The 20530-nt window shown below is 51.3% G+C and overlaps 1 protein-coding gene across 1 annotated transcript in view; it reads left to right on the top strand.

The window, feature by feature from the left end:
* Positions 1-20530, top strand: part of WNT7A (Wnt family member 7A) — a 63005-nt gene that overhangs the window by 3087 nt on the left and 39388 nt on the right. The window contains exon 2 of the mRNA XM_040491866.1: positions 2261-2487. Within this exon, the coding sequence (XP_040347800.1) occupies positions 2261-2487 (227 nt within the window). The remainder of the gene's footprint in view (positions 1-2260; positions 2488-20530) is intronic.

Genomic DNA, 20530 nt, shown 5'->3' with positions numbered 1-20530 from the left:
CACGTATTAAAACATTTCAGAAGACCGTAAGTCATAAAGAGAATTAAGTAAACAGAACAGAGACTGTGATAGAAAGTTATAAGGGGCGGGATGTGGAGGCAGGTTCCCTTAGCTGCGGTGGTCAAGGAAGGTGTCCCTTGAAGTCACATGAATGATGGCAAGAATGATGGACATCTCAGGGGACCAGAGAGATTCCAGGGAAGGGGATGGGTAAGGACCTGAGGGAGGAAGAGCCTGAGGCAGGAAGAGGGCTGGTGTGAGGAAGGAATGAAGGGAAAGAGGGCAGGAGTGGTCTGTTATGTGCTTGGAAAGGACTGGGATCACCTCATCTCCTGGGCCACTGGTACACAGAGCCTCGCTTTAAGAAATTCCAATTCCAGAACAACTTCCTGTAGCTGAGCCCCAGGATGGAAAGTGTGAGGCACTTCGCCCAGGGCTGGCAGTGACCTTCAATAAATGGAAGCTCTTATTATTATAACCAGAGTGAGGCATCAGGGGTGAGGTCTTCTCTTTAAAAGCTCCAGAGTGCGGACCATCTTTGTGTAAAGGGAGGGCTACCTGCACCATCGCAGGGTTACCACTGGAGCCTGTCTGGGGTTATCTTGATATTAGGAAATGGCCCCACTCTCAGGCCAGACACCCAAGAGTCACACTGACGCCTGTCTTTCCCTCAGACCCTACCCCATCCCTCCCCTCAGCTCTGCCTTCAATCAGTCCACCTCCCCCACTGCTGCCAAGGCTAAGCCACCACCCCTCTTACCCGTCCGTCTGTTCTCCCTTCTCCTGCCCTGGCATCCCGCATTCCTCCCCACCCCTGCCCCCGTGGGGCTGGAGGGAGGGGATCCTGTGGGTTTCCCCACTTTCAGCCTTTCAGTGCATCCTGATGCACCTGAGAAAATTCTACTCTCTACCAGATCCTCTCCCCAGACCCTCCCCTTCCCTGAGCCTGAGGCAACAGCCTCTGTGGGTTCTTTCTGTTCATTAGCCATCCCCACAAGCTTGCTCCCCTCCCAGAACTTTGTGTTTGCCGTTCCCTCTGCCCAGATTACTCTTCCATGGCTGGCTCCTGGCCATTCAGGCCCTGCTGCTCTGCACCTCCCCAGGGTGGCCTCCCTTGACCACCCCAGCTAAAGTGGGCCCTCTCTCTTCCCTCCCAGCCATCCCCCAAATGCCATCACAGTGTCTTCATTTACTTTCCTCATAGTGCCCACCACTGTCTGCAATGGTCTGTTTTCTTCATTTGTGAAATGGGTGTAGTCCCCTTCCATAGCTCCTGGAGGGCAGGCTGTTGCCTCTGTCCCAGCATGGTGCCTGGCACTTGATAGGGGTCTAAGACGTATCTGTGTAGAGAATGAGTCAGGAACGTAGAACTGTAGACGGTTCCGTCATAGGCATCCTCTAGGTGGGTCATGCCTAGAATGGGATACACATGCTCTGTTGGCATGAAGTTCTATGTAAATAGGACTTCTATTTACAATTACTTTTTAAAGATTTTTGTTTCTAATAGAACACATACATACATACCAGGAAGTATATATAACATGTACAAGCAGTTGGGTGGGGTTTTTTTTAATTAAAAAAAACCTTTTTTAATGTTTATTTATTTTTGAGAGAGAGAGGGAAGGGAAGGGGCAGAGAGAGAGGGAGACACAGAATCCAAAGCAGGCTCCAGGCTCCGAGCTGTCAGCACAGAGCCTGACACGGGGCTTGAACCCACAGACCATGAAATCATGACCTGAGCTGAAGTTGGATGCTTAATTGACGGAGCCACCCAGGCGCCCCGTTTTTTAAATGAATGTCTGTGTATAGACAACCTTTCAGTGCCAACTGCTGCCTGAAACTTTACAGTTACCATTCCCTGGCTTGACTTTGCAGTTTTACCACATAGAGATGATTCCTAGACAATATTAGGTTGTATTTTGCATGATTTTAAATTTCATCTCAATTGAACCCAACCATAAATACAAGGGCAACTTCTTTTGTGCACATTATGTTTGTGACATACATTGTCTTTGTGTGTGTATATCTTAAAAGGAAATCAAGCCTCACTGATATTGTATATATATATATATTACAAAAGTGCCGATAGGGAATAAAAAAATGAATATATGTGGGTTGGGGGTGCAGTGTCAAAAAGTTGGGACCCTTGCTGGGAGCAGTGGGAGGCGGTGGCCAGGGCCAGACACGCTGGGAGGGCTTGCAAGCCGTGCCCTCCACCTTGCTGGCCTAACACTCCTTCTCTCTATGTCCCCTGTTCCAGTGGCTTCTCCTCGGTGGTAGCTCTGGGCGCGAGCATCATCTGTAACAAGATCCCAGGCCTGGCTCCCAGACAGCGGGCGATCTGCCAGAGCCGTCCCGACGCCATCATCGTCATAGGAGAAGGCTCACAAATGGGCCTGGACGAGTGTCAGTTTCAGTTCCGCAATGGCCGCTGGAACTGCTCTGCACTGGGAGAGCGCACCGTCTTTGGGAAGGAGCTCAAAGTGGGTATGTGCTCACCCAGACACCTCAGGCAAGGTCTCACAGGCTGTGGGAGACCACAATACCCCCGGGAGCCCTCTAGGACCCTCTCACCTGCCCCATGTGGGAATGCTCCCTAATATGGGATCATGACTTGAATTCAGATCTCCTTGTGAGGGTTGGCTTCCTAATTTGAATCCAGATCCCCCCAATCATTTATGGCAAAGTTGAAAAACAGCAACCAGTGGCCTGAATGCTAACTGACTGATATAGCACTCTGCTGTTTCGTTAAATTGAAGACCAGTTAAAAAAAAAAAAAACTGTTTCGCCTAGAAATATGAATTTCTGTCTTCTTTTTAAAAATCAGCAGATCTGATGACTTATACATGTGTGTACATAGTTATAATGGGGTCAGACTGAGAATGCAGCTTCTTCAAGTGGAGCCGGGGCAGGCCAGTCACTGCCACGGTCCCTACCACTCCCTATTACCACCCAGTCCCCTTTGTGACCCACCAGGCCACTGTGGGCATTTGCATTGGTAACCTGCGATTTGTGGGGATTGTGGGTTGCTTGGACATGCACACACGGGCGTGCACGTGCACCTGCACACATATACACACAGACACGCACAAAGCGTCAGGCCACACATTTGGTTTTCAAAGCAACTGTGACAAAAACCTGGTGGAAAGGGGTTTGGTCATAGCACTTGTGGAAAATGTCATGGTGTGTGTCTTGCTTGGGGGCCAGGAATTCTGCAGAACTTCCCTGAAAATAAGTCAGCCTCAAGTGTCTTTGGGCTGGAGTGGTTGAGCCGGCCTGCCGGGCTGCTCTAAAGGCACCCCTGAGTTTTCTCTCTCTCCCTCAGCCCCAACACCAGCAAATTCAGTGGACACTGATGAGATCCATCCCAAATCCAGCCATTTTTCTGTGTCCTGACATCCTCCCTCTCAGGTCACGAAGCTGGGCTCCCGGGCACCCACATCATCCTGTTGTCCCTGACTATCCTGCAGACCTTCCTGCAGGCAGGGTCCTCCTCTGTAAATGAAAATCAGATCACATCATTTCTCTGCTCAACACTCCATGGAGGCTTCCTCTCGTTTCAACACGCCCCCATCTGCCCCCATCTGCCCCCTCCCCCCTTGCCCACCCAGGCTTGTTCTGTTTCCCAAACATACCACGCTGGGTCCTGTGCTGGAGCCCCAGCACCACGCATTCCTTCTGCCTCAGATGCTTTCTCACAGGCAGCACCGGGGCCCCTTTTCTCTGTGCATCTCTCCCTCCCGGCATCTGGGCCACCCGGGGCCTCCCTTGATCACAGGTGTCTAAAGTCCCCTCTCACTACGAAGCTGCAGCCCATCGGCCAAGCACTCGGCACCGTCTGAATCATTCCTCACCCACTGAGATTGCCGGCTCCATGAGGGTTGGGGCTCCCTTGTCACATCCACCGCTGGATGTTTCCTTCCTCCTTCTTGGAAGGAAGAACAGTATCATCTTGGTCCTAAGCAGGTCTTGTGTCACAATCTTCTGTAGGCCCTTGCTTACTCACACCTGAGAGGGAAAGAGCTCAGCATCATGGTGAGGTTGGCAGGGGGGCAGATCGGCCCCCTCTTGCAGTGCCTCTCTCCACCTGTGTGCCCTTCTGACATCTTCATGGTTAGACTTTTGCCTTGCAACACTTGCCCTTCCTTCTCCCTCTTCCCTACCTCAGGGCTGACTTTTCAGGCAGAGAATTAAGGCCCAGAGAGAGTGTGGGCTGCCCCCTGCTCACACGAAATTGGGACTCCGATTCAGGTCGCTGAAATCCCCATCTTGTTGGCATCTGTGGTTTTTCTGCTGTCTCCTGCTCACATCTCCAGCCCCCTGTTCCTGGGAACCAAGCCTGGGCTCCGGCATTATTTTAAACTCGCGTTTCGCTGACATATGAGATGCTACAGATGAGGAAACAGGCTCAGAAGGGACTTGTCCAAGGCCAACAAAAGTGAAGGACACGGTCTCCTGGGACTGGGTTTATGCCAGCACAGCCTGTAGCCTTGGAATAGCCAGCCCTTAGCCTGCCATTATAGTAGTGCCTGCTGGGGTGCATTGGAGGGCTGTGGTACACGGAGCCCCTACTGTCCAGCAGCCCCCCGCTGGCTAGAATTGTACAATTGAGGGAATTCATTGCACGTTGGGTGGTCTCAAGGAATTCAAACAATAAGAGGAGCTCAAGAAAACCCCATGATAGTATAGCAATGCTAGGGCAACAGGTTCACAGGCTTAAAGGGGAGTGGGAGCCAGGGCCAGGAGGTGTGTGGCATCCATCTCAGAAGTTTGGATTTCTAGGCGGTGGGAGCAATTGGAGAATTTTGAACAATGGCATAGCTGCCAAAGTAAGGTCATACTGTATGAAATAGCCACTATTCAATGATTTTTGGCTTGCAAAAATGGCAACATCATATGATCCAGCCTAATAGCAATCCTGGAAGATTCATTAACGGGTGGCTATAAAATTCATTCATTTGTTATGTCATTCATTAGCTCATACACTCACCAAATTATTTATTGAGTGCCCACTATGGCTGGAGGCTGCTGTTCCAGCCTGTTTGGTCAAAGAAGGCCTCTAGATTCATGAGGGAGTTGAGCTATGGCAGTTCTGGGTAATGGCATGCTAGGCAACGTGAATGGCATGTGCAAAGGCCCTGAGGCAGGAATGTTTGGCAGTTTGAGGAACAGTGAGGGGCCTGGTATAGCTGGAGTACAGCAACAAGGGGGAAGAGGAAGTCTCAGAGGTCAGAGAAGGAGCCAGAACCTGGACAGTGTGACATCTCTCAGGCCACATCAGGGGTTTGGGTCTTCCTCCAGTGAATGGAGGTCAAGAGAATGACAGGATCCGACTTTGAATTTAGCAGCATTGCTGTAGCTGCTGGGAACAGAATGAGCCGTGGAGGTGCCACTGGGAGTTAGGAGTCTGGTCTAGTCTTCCAGACAGGAGGTGACAGTGGCTCTGGCCTGAGTGATAGCTGTGGGGATCTGCTTTGGAAGTGAGTTGCAGAGGATGGAGGGAGGCCAACGACTCAAGGGCCACTTAGAAAGGCATTACCCTGGCCGGGAAGTTGTAAGGTGGTGGCAGTGGAGGAGAGGAAAAGGAGGCCAAGATGAGACCCTCCCTTGGGTCTGAGAAGTCACGTCCCCTCTGAGCCTTGGTTTCCTCACGTATAAACATATCCTGCTTAAAGACACCAAGCAGCAAGCCTCAGATTTCATCTTTCTGGGCTCTTCATCAGTGCTCTTACCCTCATGGGGTTGCCTCTTCCTGGCAATGGCCAGCCAACAGGCTGCTTGTAGGTGAGGCATCAAGAGTGTAGTCTTTGATTTTGGGAGCTCTGGCCATCAAGACCGCACTCTGGATGGCAGGAAACGTTGTCTTTGAAGAGACTTCCCAGAAGCCTCCTGGCCTACCCCCTTCATACTTCTTCTGCTTACATCTCATTGGCCAGAACTCAGTCACATAACCACACCTAGCTGCATGGGAAGCTGGGAACTGTAGTCTTTTATTCAGAGTAGCTATGAGACCAGCTAAGGATCTGTGACTGAGGAGGAAGAGGAACGTTGATCTTGGGGTGGGCAGCCACCCCCTGGCATAGTTATCCATCCCATGCTGAGACCGGGACCAAAAGGCTCGCCTTCCACTGCCTCCTCAGTCTCCACTCTGGTCCCCAGCTCTGCGTTTCATGGCTCTGTCTCCCCTTCTGAATGTTCCAGATTTTACTGTATAGATCTCAGGAGAGGGCCAGGGATGTGAACCAGACAAAGGCCACTGGGATGCTAGAAACTGAACCCCAGTTCAAGCCACCTCAAGGTGAAAAGGGGAATTTATGTCTGCCTAAGTCACTGGAAAGTCAGGGATGGTGCTAATTTTTGAATGGCTTGAACCAGAGATGATGTTGGCCTCTACCAACCCCACAGCTGCTTCTTGGGGAGTCAAGATAGCTGTTCAAGTGCCAGCACCGCAGCTTCCAGGTTCTAGAACTGCAAGGAAGAGCCTTAGCCTTTCTCTGGCTGCACCTACAAAAGTCCTAGGGTTCACCCTGACTGGATCAGCTAACAGGGCTTGACTTTTGGTCATGTGTCCATCCCAAACCAATCATAGTGGCCGACGACGGCAGTGATTTTGTTGGCCAGACGTGGGAGCCCCACCTAGACCGTCTCTTGGAGGAGAGGCACCGCTCACGGGTCCATCAGCCAGCTGGGGCTGCTGTAACAAAGAACCACAGGCTGGGCAGCTTAGACACAGATGCTCCTTTCTCACAGTTCTGCAGCCTGGAAGTCTAAGATCAAGGTGTCAGCAGGTTTGATTTCTTCCGAGGCCTCTCTCCTTGGCTTGCAGATGGCTGTCGTCTTACTGTGTCCTCACATGATCTTTCCCCCGTGCGCGGGCCCTTGATGTCTCTATGTCCTAATCTCCTCTGCCTACAAGGACACCTGTCAGATTGGATTAAGACCCACCATGATGGTCTCATTTTAACTTAATCACTTATTTAACGGTCATACCTCCAAATACATCTTGCCCCTTGCCATATTCTGAAATACTGGCGGTTAGAGCTGCAACATATTACTTTTGGGGAGGACATAAATCAGCCCATAACAACGAGCAAGCAGATTGTGGAATGGTTCGTGCTTTAGGGAAAGGCACAGATGGTGTGGTGGGTGCTCAGAGGTGAGACTGGACAGTGAAGGTGAGACAAGTGGACTGGACAGTGAAGATGGCCCTTGCTCTGGGTCTTCAAGGGTAGGAAGAATTTCACCAGTGAATGCGATCCCTGGCGGAGAGAACCGTGGGGCAAAGATGTGGACATTGGATTGCTAAGAGGATCTTGGACAAGGCCCTGCAGCCTCAAGATGCAGGGGGCCAGAAGTCTCGGATGAGATTGCAGGCCAGCTATTCAGGGGTCTTGAATGCCAGGGATTATTGGAATCTACAATATTGGAAGCCACAATAATGGTTCCACATTGGTTTTATCAATTGCTACCCAGTGTGGCCCTTGGGGGCTTAAGAAGGCATTCACCTCTCCCCCTTCAGCCTTTTCCTTTTCTGAAATAATACAGTGAACCCCCCCCCCCCTGAATCCAGCACCCAACACAACATCTAGAACAAGAATGGGTAATTTACATCCACCCCTGTGAGCATCCCTGTGTGCCCCCTGCTCTCCCCACCCCCTGCTCTCCTCACCAAGCCATACGTTCTCTATCCTGAACCGTGGGTTTCCCATTCCTTGCTTGTTTGTGTCTGTTTTATCATATTGATATAGTCCCCAGAAGTAAATTATTTGGTTTTAGTTCTATTTAATTTTATAAAGAAAAGATATCATCCTATGCGCAATCTTTTGGAATTTATTTTTTTCACTCACTAGTAATAAAACCCATCCACGTTGTTCCTTTAGCTGTTGCTGATTCGTTTTAGCTGGGGTAATAGACTCTAATCTATGCTCCTGTGCTTTTGGTTGTGGGACATCTGGGTTGCCTCTAAGCATTTATTGTCACATTGCCACCACACGCCTCCCTGTTCACATCTCCCGGGGCCCATGTACATGTGTTTCTCTTGGGTGTATACAGAGGAATGGAATTGCTAGTCACAGGTATGAGTGTCAACCTGATTTCCACAGTGATTGTGCCAGGTGCCACTCCTGCCAGCCAGCAGTGTTGATCCACAGCCTCTGCAACACTTGGAATTATCCAAACTTCATTTTTGCCTGGGGATTGGGTATAAAATGCTTTCTCACTGTTGTCTTGATTTGCATTCTCCTGAGAAGTAATTCGGGTGAACCCTCTTCCTATATTTACTTGCTCTACATGTTTACTCTTCTGTGAGTTGCCTGTTCATGCTTTTTACCCATTTTTCCATCCAGTTGTGTGTTCTTGCCTCAGGTTTGACTGTCGTGGTAGTAGTACTGAGTCATGGTGCAGGGGAGTGAGGCTGGATCAGATAGCACCCCAGGCTATGGTGGCTCATGTGGGGTTCACTCTTTTGTCTTTTCATTGAGGATTCGTGAGGGCCAGGCACCACGATAGCCCTTCCTCATGTATGGCCTCATCTGCCCCCCGACAGGAGGTCTGTCTACCTTCATCTCAGGCTCTGAGTGAGGCGGAGGCTGACCAAAGTCACATGGCTGTTTTGTGGCAGAGCTGAGATGGGTAGTGAGTTCCCTGATGCTGGGATATTCTTCTCCTTGTGTGAGCCTGCCAGATTTGAGATTTTCAAAGATGCCACGTATTTGAGAACCTTGTCTTGCTGGGCCATGTGGCAACCAAGTGAGCACTGGGATCAAAGTCACATGGCCAGGTTTCCATTCCAGCCCCACCACTACCTTGCTGAGGACTCTGAGAGAGTACCTCACCTCTCCTATCTCAGTCTTCCCATCTGTAGAATGAGGGAGTCGCGTGGCAACGTTGTGCAGGATTTAAAATCCTGGCACCTGTAAATTAGGGCCATCAGAAGGTATCCCTTTGTCCCTCCCAGGAGGCTCACATGCCCATCTCAGACAAAGATGAGCTCAACGAATTGGGGATGCATGCACTGGGTTTTTTTCTTGGTGCAACAGAGTGAGGAGATGCAGAGAATAGGGAGAGGCTACCGGTGCAATTGCTAATCTAAGCTCGCCATTTTGACTCTACCTGTGAATTGTGTCTGCCAGTCTGTCCACCTCTCACCAGCTCCACCACCACCTCCTGGTTCAAAACCTCCATCTTTAGAGACTTGTTGCCCAGACAGCTACATCAGCCTCCTCATGTACCCCTGCCTCCCCAGCTGCACAGCCATCCGGCATAGCATCTTCCCAGCATTGCTCTGATCATGGCAGCCACCCCACCCCCCCAATGTGCAAAACCCTGTAGTGGTTTACTGTTCCTCCAGGAATAAAATACCAACAGGCCCCCTGGTTCTTTACAGACCCCTGTGACCTGCACCCAGACCCCCTCTCCCCTCCATCTCCAGCCCCTCTGCCTTTCTTTCCACCCTCAAGCATACCAAAGCCCTTCTCACCTCAACGCCTTTGCCCTGCCTTGTCCCCTCTGCTGGGATGCTCTTTTGTCCTTCCATTGAGGACACCCATGGGTAGCGTCGACCACCTGTCCCTATCTGCCCCTTACCTCGCCAGATTTTTCGTATCACTTCACTACTCCAGGGCATATTCCCTATTTGCTCATTTGTGCAGCACTGTATAACAGTTCAGCCCCTAGACTGCCCGCTTGGTTCTTTTCCTGGCTTCCCCATTTACTAGCTGTGGACCTTGACCACACGGCAGTGATAATAGTGTCTGCTCCATAGGTTGTGTCCCATGGGCTGAGATCATTTAGTCCCCACGAAGCATTCAGAACTGCGCCTGGCACATAGGATGTGCTCCGGAAATCATAGTTGTGATGTTGCTATCATCTCTCTCTTGGGCCAGAAGGCAGCTCTGTGAGGAAGCAGACGGAGGCCTCTGACATGGCGCCTGGTACATGGAGGGCATGGTGACCACAGACGGGCACCAGAGGATGTGGGGACCTCCCTGGGTACTGGTGCAGACACCCGCCCTCAGTTCCCTCTGGAGCAGGAGGCAGAGGAGAAGGGTGAAAGGGAGCAGCTGCCAAGAGATGGCAGGTAACCTGCTTGCTCCAGCATCATGCAGGTCTCCACCCAAATGCCACCTCTTCCAGGAGGCCTTCCTGGACTGTCCAGCCTGAGATTGGTCAATCTGTTCTGATGTCTTTACAGCACTTACCACCTTCAGAAGGGACATTGCTTACTTTTGCAAAGATGTGTCCAATATCAATCTTCTCCCTGACTGTGGGGGTGTCCATGGAACCCAGGCCTGTCAAGCATCTTCTCCTGGGATGCCCCACCCAGGGCCTGGCACACAGTAGGTGCTCAGAGCACACATGAAGAAACACATGACCCCAGAACTCCTCTCTATCCTATGTGCCAGCAGCTGCTCTGAGCCCTTGAGGACAAGGCCCAGGTCTTATTTACCTTCTGACTCCCAGGTCGGTGGTACCTTGCACACAGGAAGCATTCTGTTCCCTCTGTTGTGTGAGTGGATGCTTTTCATTCTGACCTCAATACGAGGCTGAACATTCATTCCCACACATTTCATTTTAATCCGTTTTAGCCTGGCATTCTGTTGGCTCTCCCTTCCACCTTTGCATTGGCTTCAAATGAGGTAAACATGCTAATTAGGTCAAGGCCTAGGGAAGACCCCTTCCCCATGGCATGATTCAAAAAGACGCGTTCCCAGGATCTGTTCAGCAGAATGATACTGTCCACCCGCTCCCTTCCTCCACCAGCATCTCTGGAGAAACATAGGAGGGCTCCCTGGATGACAAACTGGGGAGCTCCCTACTTGGGGGAGCCAGAATGCCCACCAGCGTATTAAAGGCCCTGAAAAGTCTTACAGACAAGAGAGCAGCTTGAGCAGGCTTTTCCTGGAGGACCCACTCATCTCTGACCTTGGACTCACTGACCATCTGGTAGAATGCTCTGCAGAGGCATCCCCTGCCCCCCACCCCACAAGAAACACCACTCATATATATATATACATATATGTGTGTGTGTGCGCGTGCACGTATATGCATATATACGTATATCCCATTTATATATCACATTTTATGTATATATCATAAAATACACACACACACACACACACACACACACACACACACACACATATATGACGTTTTCTTTGTCCATTCATCTATTCATGGACCCTGAAGTTGTTTCCACATCTTGGCTATTGTAAGGAATGCTGCAGTGAACACAGGGTGCAGGTATCTTTCCAAGAGAGTGATTTTGTTTCCTTTGGATATGTATCCAGAAGTGGGATTGCTGGATCATATGATCATTCTATTTTTAATTTTTTGAGGAACCTCCATACTCTTTTCCATAGTGGCTACACCAATTTACGTTCCCACGCATACAGTGTTTTTATTTATTTTTCCCCTAGGTGCTTTTGGTTGAATTTGTAGAATTTAAATGCTCATGGGATCCCACACCACAAGTTTCCCCTGCCCCACCGTGTGTCCGCCATTCATTCATTTATCGGTCCCACAGATATTTACTAGAATCTTCTGTGTGGTAGACTGATGAAATGGCTCTGCCTTCAGTGTGCTCACAGTTTGGTGGGGACAGACAGCAACATCAGAGCAGAAAATGTGCTCTGGGATCTCATAGGCGAGGAGAGGGCACCAGGCAGGTAGACTGTAGCACAGAAGGCTGCCTGCAGGGGTCATCTGTGATGGGCTGGTCCACACTAGAGGGGGGAAGGCTGTGGCAGGAGAGAACCCGTCAGGAGAGGCTTGCAGGTGTGACCCAGCCCAGAGCCAGGGGGTCCGGAGTGTGATCTGGACACCCTGGACTCTAGGGTGTGGGGGAGGGAGGGCAGAAAGAGGCTGGAGAGAGAGGTGGGCATGAATCAGTCCGCCAGTGCTTTGCCTGGGAGGGGAGCTGTCAGAAGAATTTCTTTCCCTTGTGTCAGGGGAGAGACAGGATGTGGGAAGATAATCACATTCTTAGCACATATAGAAATTTGCTCTGTCCCCAGCATTATTGTCAACAAAGAAATGGTGATTTCCCGACATGCGGGACGGCTGCATTCTTTTCCAGATACTCACGACCTCCTGTTTGGTACTCCCCCGCCGGAATTTTTCCAGGGATGGGCACAGATGACCTAGGATCCAGGCCCTGGGAGGGGAGTACCACCCTCCTGTGTCTGCACACCGGATGACTTTAATGCATTTCTAGGCTTTTGCTCCTGTGGCACTCTTTAGAGCAGGGTGACCCGCTGGGCCTAGGTTCCCTCGTCTGGGAATCCGTGCCTCACACAAATGGCTCCGTCTTTTTACCCATTTCAGGCTGTGAAAACAGCCAAAGCACATGTCTGGTGAGCTAATGATTGCTTGGAAGGATGGATTCGAAGGCCTTTCCAGTGAGTGAGAGAGACAGAAGCAAGGGGCGGGCCAGCTCCACTTTCTCTCTGCCATTTCTTAACAATGCGCCATCTTGCCTGAGCGAAAGACCTATTCTTTCCCTATTCTTGCTTAGAACACAGCTAACAAAGGACTTTTTGTCTCCTTTGCATTTTTTTTTTTTTTGCAAGCCTCAGTTCATCCTGGGTTTTAGCTCTCCTGACACTATTCTTTGAGATGAGTCTTTTGTTATAATGTTCTCTTTCCAGCTTTCATATGGTGGACAGACACACACACACACTCACATGCTTACACGCTTTTACACACACTGTCATTCACTCATTCAACTATGGAGGCTACGCAGATAAATAATCCAGCTCCCCACAATCTAGTGGGAAGAGACAGAATTCAATTCAACACCAAGTAAGGAGAGCTAAGGTGCTGGGCCACAAGCAGAAGGAGGGGCATATCAGGAAGATCCCTCAGAGAGGGGGCACTGGAGCTGGTGAACCAACAGTGCATCTTGTAAGAGCTACTGGTTATTGATCCCTTACCAGGTGTGGATAAGGGATTGACAGATTCTGTCATGTGCTTTGGTTTTTTAACCATCCAAGCGACCTTAAGAAGGTGACTATATTCCCAGTTTACAAAGGAGGACACTGAGGCCTTGAGAGGTCAATGAACACATCTAAGGTCCTGCCACTGGGAAGTGGAACCAGAATGTGAAACCAGATTTATCGCCTCCAGGGCCCTGCTTTGAAAACACCTGCCTCTCACCAGGCAGATGGGAAGAAGACCATGTCCAGGCTGACAGAACAGCATGCGCAAAGGCATGGAGGCAGGAAGGGGCAGATGTTGACCCTTCGTGGACGGTCAGCAGGATGCACTGGCTTTGCCCAGTGAGAAGAAAGACCCTGAGGTGAAACTGAGGCAGGAGAGAAGGGTGGAGACTGGGGGCCTGCACATGCCCCTCCCCCAGTTTCCAGCTCTAAGGGCCTATTATCTTAGCCAGGCTCAGCCCAGACATGTACTCCCAGCACCCCCAGTTCTTCCAGTTGTTCACCGAGAAGCTCTCTAGTTCCTCTGGATGGAGACAGCCAGATGTGGCATTCTGAGCTCAGAAGGGCTGTGAGCTGCCATGCCACGGGACTGGCAAAAGCAACCTTTTTCCATCTGTATATTTTCCAAATCATCATATATTTCAGCCCGTGTCACTGCAGATTGCTCACTCTCTGACCCATTGGCTTTAAATAGCAAAAGAAAAAAAAAATACAATGCACTTTGTGGTTTCCAGTAAGATACCGTAAATACACCCAGATAATATTCCGGTGCAAACCATTTACGGTGGCTGCACAGGGCGGTGGAATGGAATCTTTCGGGCAGGCTTGGTCATCAGTTTATTTCCTCTGTACCCACCGGGATCGTTATGGAGCTGGGCTGTGTGGAGGGCACCATTTGGGCTCCCCATGTTCACCTCAATGATAACACTTTCCTGAGCACCTCCTAGGGCCTGGGCTCTTTACACAGAGGGTGCACTACTCTTCATGGCAACTTGGCAGTGTCCTCCTGGTGGTTCTCGTTTCACAGATGGGAAAGTTGAGATTCGGGGAGGCAGAGCCCTTGCTCAGGGTCCCCCCAGCCGAATAAGGAGTAGAGAGGAGGAAGGATGGATAAGCTCCATCGTATCCAAGTTCTGAGCTAAAGCCAGGTACCTGGGCTTCTGGATGGAAAGTTTACCGGGAGATGTGGGTGCCCTGAGAGTTAAGGAGGATGTGGTGGAGGTGAGAGTGGGGACCCCATGCTGGGAGCCAGGAGAAGAGCCTCGTTCTAGTCCCCCTAGTCTCGCTGAGTCACTGGTGACCTTGGGCAAGTCTCCTGGACTCCATGAACCTATCATTCCAGGAGGAATTTACGTCTGCGGCTCCGGGAGTCTGTTCTCTGATTCTGAGGATGCCTCTGTGCAGGGCGGGATGGTGGAGCCAGCAGAACCTGCCACCGCCCTTGAGAGCTTCGGCTCCCCTGTGCCCTTGGCTCTCCTGCTTCTGCCAACAGCTCTTCTGTTTCAGGGCCATCACGTGGGCTCCTCACAGAGAGAGCTGCATAGCTGGCTCCTCTGAGCTCTAAAGGCACGACCCCCGGTGCACCCGGCTAGCAACACTGCCCTGTTTTATGTTCTTCAGAGTCCTCAGCTGCCACTGAATGATGTGATCGTGCTGTCTGTTCCCCTATGAAGTCAAGGCCATGTCTGAGTCTCTCTTGTCGGTATCCCCAGGCCCCAGCACATGACAGGTGCTTAAGAAATATCTGTGGAGTGATGGCACAGGGTACATGGCTTGGTCCAGGAGATTTGATGGAGGTTCTTCCTCAGCTCAGGGGTAGGAGAGACAGGAGGTAGACTCTCCAGGCAGAGGGGGGGGTGGGTCTGTTCTTGGAGGGCGCGTGGTCAGCAATGGCCAAGCCCAGCATGTGCTGCTCAGTGACTCCATGTGGAAGATCTGGGAAAGTGCCTGGGTCGGGGTCAGGAGGACTGAGTGGGTGTCATGACCTGGAGGCAGGAGAGTGGGTCCGACTCTGGAGCTGAGCCAAGTTTAAGTCCTGGCAGGTTGCATCACCTCTCCAGGCCTCAGTTTCCCCATATGTAAAATGGAGATAGTAATGGTCCATACCTCATAGGGCAGTTGCCAGGATTGAGTTGATCTATATTGAGTGCTTAGGAAAGAGCCTCTCAAATAATAAGCATTTTATGACTTTGCCATGCTTATGATGAACTATGCCATTGGGCATAGGATGTCATAAACAGACACCCTAAATGCACTCTGGCAGATGCCTCATAAGAGACAAACAAGGTGGCCTTCAGGAAATCACCCAAGCAGCTGAGACACGGGCTGTCCTGGGAGCCCTGAGAATGGCCAGGGTGTAGGGCATTGCCCCGGAGTGGTTGGAGATAGCATGTGACCTCGAAGTTTGCATCCTGGCTCTTCTGGGCAAGTCATTCTTCTGAGCCTCAGTTTCCTCACTGATAAATCAAGGTGTTACTCACGTGGGATGGGTGCAGGAAGAACCCACGGATGGATGCAGTGTAACATGGCCTCTCACCTTGAGAGTCTGAGATTTTAAGATTCTGGAGTCCTTTTCTACCTTCTCCCTGCCATCAAAACCGGCTCTTAGCTTAGCAAGCCATCTCACTTGAATGGGTCTTATAAATTATTTGTTGATAGGTTTTAACTGATAACCTAATGGCATCTCTTGACAGAAATAAAGGCATTTTGATAAGCATCCATGCCTTAAGCCAAAAGAATCTCTCTTAACCGTGGGCTTCCAGATTCAACGAGGAGCCAGGTAGAGAGGTGGGTGGGGCTGAGAAAGGACACTTGGGTCTAGAATCCCAGTTGTGGCCAGTTTATAGGTGGGTGGCCTCAGTGAATCACTTTTACCTCTCAGAGTGTCGGTTTCCTCATCTGTAAAATTGTGGACAGTGACGTCTACCGATAGGGCAGTTGGGAAACACGACACAGAGAGCCAAGTATGGGTCTAGCACATAGTAGGTGCTCAACAAATGTTACTTTCAGGCCTTCTCCCTGAACCCAAAACCCCCCTCAAAAACCCCAGCTTCTGGCTAACTCTGTGCTGGTACCTTGGAGGAAGTAGGCTGAATGGGCTGAGTTCACCACTGCTCCCCACCCTCCTGTCAGACCTTCTCTGAACCTTTCAGTCGGGGTTGTTTTCCTAAGGAATAGGTGAGCAGACTTTCCCAAATTGCCTAACCGGGAGCCTGGCAAATAAGCCCTAAATAAAAGTTGTTGGCCACCGTTTGAAGCTTTCATTCATTCATTCATTCATTCATTCATGCAATGAAATTTACCGAGTAACTACTATGTGTCAGGCCCTGGGGACCCAATGGGGAACATGACAGAATGCTTACCTTCAAGGAAATTATATTCCAGTGGGGGGATGGGAGTGGTAGGTGTGTGAGGAACAGACAATAAGCAAATCAATCTAAAATGGCAGGAGGGCTATGTAAAAAAACTAAATGGGGGGGAGGGGAGTTTTCTTTCTGTATCTCCCAACAGTGTGCCTGTAATTTTATCAATTATAATCTCTGTAATACTCACTGCAGTTTATTTAAGCACCAACTTTGTGCTAGGTGAGACATATTTCTTCCTACAGAGTAGGTGACACAAACAGGTATGGAAATGGAGATGAAGAGAGGTTAAGTGACTCGTGCAAGGTCATCCAGCTCCTGGCGGGGTTGAAATTGGAAACAGACCTGCTCCTTCATTCATCCCTCATGCATTATGGGCGGGGGGGTTGTAAACAATGGAAGCAAGACAGATGTGGTCACTGTCGCCTTGTGAACCTGCAGTTTGGCTGGGCAGGCAGACATGGCTGGCTCAACCCCACCCACTTGCCTCTGTGTGAGGCTGTCTTATCCTTCGGGGCATTATGGAGCACAGTGAGGCAAAATGGGACCTGGGGGTAATAATAACAAAAACAACAACGATGCTTGGCATTTACTGAACACTTACTACATGCCTGGCTCTGTACTCAGCCCCTTCCCCTCGTTCTGTGGTTCAGTCTGCTCAGTAGCCCATGATACCTAGATGCTGTCATTATGCCCATTTCACAGAAGAAACAACAGAGGCTTAAAGCGGTTAACAGGCCTGACGTTAGATACGCAGGTAGCCTGATGCACAGGCCAGTTTCCTCAGTGGTCAGGTGGGGGGTGGGGGAGAAAGGGAGGGAGGATCAGGCAGTGCCAGTCTAATGTAGGTGGGCAAGGCCCACATCAAGGTCAATGGCAGGGCTCACAGTGACCCTTTAGCACCCGGAGGCATTGGGCTTGAGCAGCCAGTACTTGGGTCCCTGGGAACTCTTAAGCCACAGTTTTCACTTTTCAGGGGCAGTGGGTGCTGAGGTAAGAGCCAGCTTGGCGGGGAGGGGCAGGCCGTGGCCCGTGATGGGACTTCACTGTGGAGCGGGGAGGGGGGGTGGGGTCCACCTTGAACTTAGGGGAGTTAACTGTGTGGGGGTTCAACTGCGCTTCCCCGACCTAAGTGGATGTACCTGGGAACAGAAGCCGTGTTTAGTTCGTTGTCTGCCCCTCACCACCTGCATTGGTGTGCGCTGCTCAGGGGGCTCAGAGGGACCAGGGGCAGGTCACCTGCACTGCACACAAAATTACCACAAAGGACGCTGGTCCCACCCCTCCCCACCCTGCCCCTGGCCCCGCCTCCAGGGAGGAGTCTGGGAGAAGGGCAAGTCTCAGATGACCGGCCTGGCTCCCCGCCCCCTCCTCAATTTGCATACTCCATTCTTGGTCTGATAAAGGGGACACAGTCTCCTTTGAGCTGCTGAGGCACCTCTGGCCGTTTAATCTCTGGGGACAGACTTGATCTATATTGGGTGTCTGGAGGCCAAGTCAGCAGCTCAGCTCTGTTGCCCACCCGTTGGGTGGCCCCAGGGCAAGCCAGACCTTTCTCTTGGCCTCGTTTTCTTCAACCATAAATGAAGATCGACGTTGCCTCCTACTCTTTACCTCCTCAACCTCTCATAAAGAACTGTTACTTGGGTAAGGGGCATTAAGGAATCTGAAATCATTGTTGCACTATATGCTAACTAACTTGGATGTAAATTTAAAAAATAATAAATTAAAAAAAATTGTTACTACCGTCATGAATAGAAATCGTAATAAATCTAGTATCTGGGGCCCCTTTCTCATACCAGGCTCTGTGCTAAATGTTTTATCTTTGTTAGTGTTTCTAATCCTCTCAGCTACCCTAAGAAAGTGGGTGGTTGCCGTCCCTATTTTATAGTGGAGGAACTGGAGCACAGAGAGGTTAGGTGACTCACCTGAGGTCACACAGCTGGGAAGTGGTGGAATGGGAATGACCCCCATCCTGTTCTCTTTATGCTCTCCATCTCATTACTCTTTCCTTTGGTGTCACTGAGGGTCTAATCTCACTGTTGGCTGAATCTAGTATATTATTTCCTCGTGTGTTTCATACTCTCCTGTGAGCTGGTGCCTGGCAGCTTTATCTTTGCTTCTCGAGGGGTCTTAGGGAATGACTGGCCTGGGGCCAGTCTTCCCCCTTGACTTGGGAACCCCTGAGCATGCAGAAGGACAAGTCTGAGCCATATCTCGAAGGCAGGGACAAGGGTCCCAGTTTCCAGGATTCTGATGTCCTCACCCCTTACCTTCCCACCTCCTGTGCTGCCTAAGGTAGCTTGTTTGTTGTCCTGCTTTGCTGGGTGTGTGTGCGTGAGCAGCGACTTTCCCAGCATGCCCTCTCTGCAATTCTGTCCATCAAGTAGTAGCTCCTTTCCAATGTCCTGCCCCTCTGGGACCCAGGGCCTGATCACCAGGCCTTGAGGCCTTAATTCATGAGCTCCCTTTTCTGCAGAGCCCAGCAACACAAGATGGCCACATCCTATGCCTACTCGCTCTGCTGGTGATCAGTTCTGTCCTCAACACACGGCCCCTACGGGTTCCCTTGCCTTCCTGTGAGCCCGGCCGCGCAGCGGACGATCTTACACAGCATTTCTTAATTCCACAGAACGAAAGCATTGTCAGGAATCCAGCCTGCCCGAGGTCCAGCCTGTGCATGTGCCCACACTGTGGCTGTCCCCTGTCCACGCTGGGGCTGTCCCCTGTCGATGCTCCCTTGTGCTCAGCGCTCTGCAGGGCACGTGTTACACACACACGGTTTCTAATACTAATGTGATCGATAAGGTGTGCAGGGTCAGGAACCTGGTAGGTGCCGAAATAATGCCTTTTTCCAGGTTCGAGCTTGAGGTACAGTGAAAAGGAGAGAGTGCCCAGTTTAGGGGTGTTTGGTGAGCCAGGCACTGGGCTAAGCAGGTCACCCCCACTCCTTTTCCTTCTGAGCAGCTCCTGTCAGATAGGCACTGGCATCATCTGCATTTCACAAGCAGGGAGACTGAGGCTCAGAGAGGACAAGGAGCTTGCCTGAGTCACAGTCTGGAAGTGGTGGGGCTGGGATTGGAGGCACTGTGTGAACAGGGGTGCCACGGACGGGCTGGCACGGGATGGCGGAGCAAAGCGCCCTGGTAGAGCGAAGCCATCTGACGGGTGGGCAGGCCGACGTCAGACAGTGGGAGAGCAGTGGCTGGGGATGGGGTGGGAGGCAGGCTCTTTGTGTCTCAGCAGCCCGGGTGGGCGAGGCCAGGAGGTGGATGAGGGGTGGATGGGGGAGGCATCTACCTGAGTGTGCATCAGTGTGACCTGAGGCCCGAAGCAGCTTGGAGGTTGCCTTACCCACTGCTGAGGTCACGTGCATCACAGCACCCTGGAACCCTCTCCCTGCCCCTTCATGACTGGTCAGCCCTGCCTCATCTGCCTGCTCTGGGTGTGGGGCCTCTTCCTCCAGGGAGCCCTCCCTGAACCACCCCACCCCACTGTGAGAGTGGACTTGCTGAGGGCTCACTGGGGCTTCCCAGAGAGTGCCTGGGTTCATCTTCATTCCATACAGCAGACGCTGCTCTCGGACCCATTTTACAAATGGAAAGACTGAGGCTCAGAGAGGTTAAGGGGCAGGGTGGCAGCGCTGCTGTGCCCCAGCTACTCAGGACCCTTTTACTCCCACTTAAAGCCCTAACACCATCCTGCAGAGCCTTTGTAAATCCTTACAGGATTTACGCCATCTCCACGCAGCTGGGAAGACCTGTGGGAAAGGTGCCCCCCAAACGCCCTCCCTCCCCTGAACCTTCCTGTCCAGGCTCCTTCCTGCCCCTTTCCACCCTGACTGTGGGCAGTCCCCATCCCTTCCCTACACCTTGCCTTCTCTATCAGACTGATGATGCCTGAGGACACAGACACGAAGGGGCCAGGTCCCAGCCTTCTCTGGAGAGGCTCACAGTCTAGTGAGAGGACCATGGGGAAGAGGAGGGGATGGGCCTTATAGGCGACACACAGCCACGATAATAGGGACCACAAACGCAAGACCTGCTGTGTCAGGCAGGTGCCATGAGCCGGGCACGGAGTCAAGAACTTGACATGGACAAACTCTTAACGTTCTCTGTCATTGCTCTGAGAAAGGCACGATGGCCATGTCCCCATTTTACAGCTGAGGAGACTGAGACACGGGGAGGAGTCGTCATTGGCTGAATATCTCAGAGCCAGGGATTGACAGTC

This window comes from Herpailurus yagouaroundi, unplaced genomic scaffold (assembly GCF_014898765.1).
Source record: "Herpailurus yagouaroundi ecotype Mexico unplaced genomic scaffold, PumYag 183, whole genome shotgun sequence".
NCBI lineage: Eukaryota > Metazoa > Chordata > Mammalia > Carnivora > Felidae > Herpailurus > Herpailurus yagouaroundi.
Note: the sequence above shows the minus strand (reverse complement) of the source record. Positions and strands in the feature narration are given on the sequence as shown.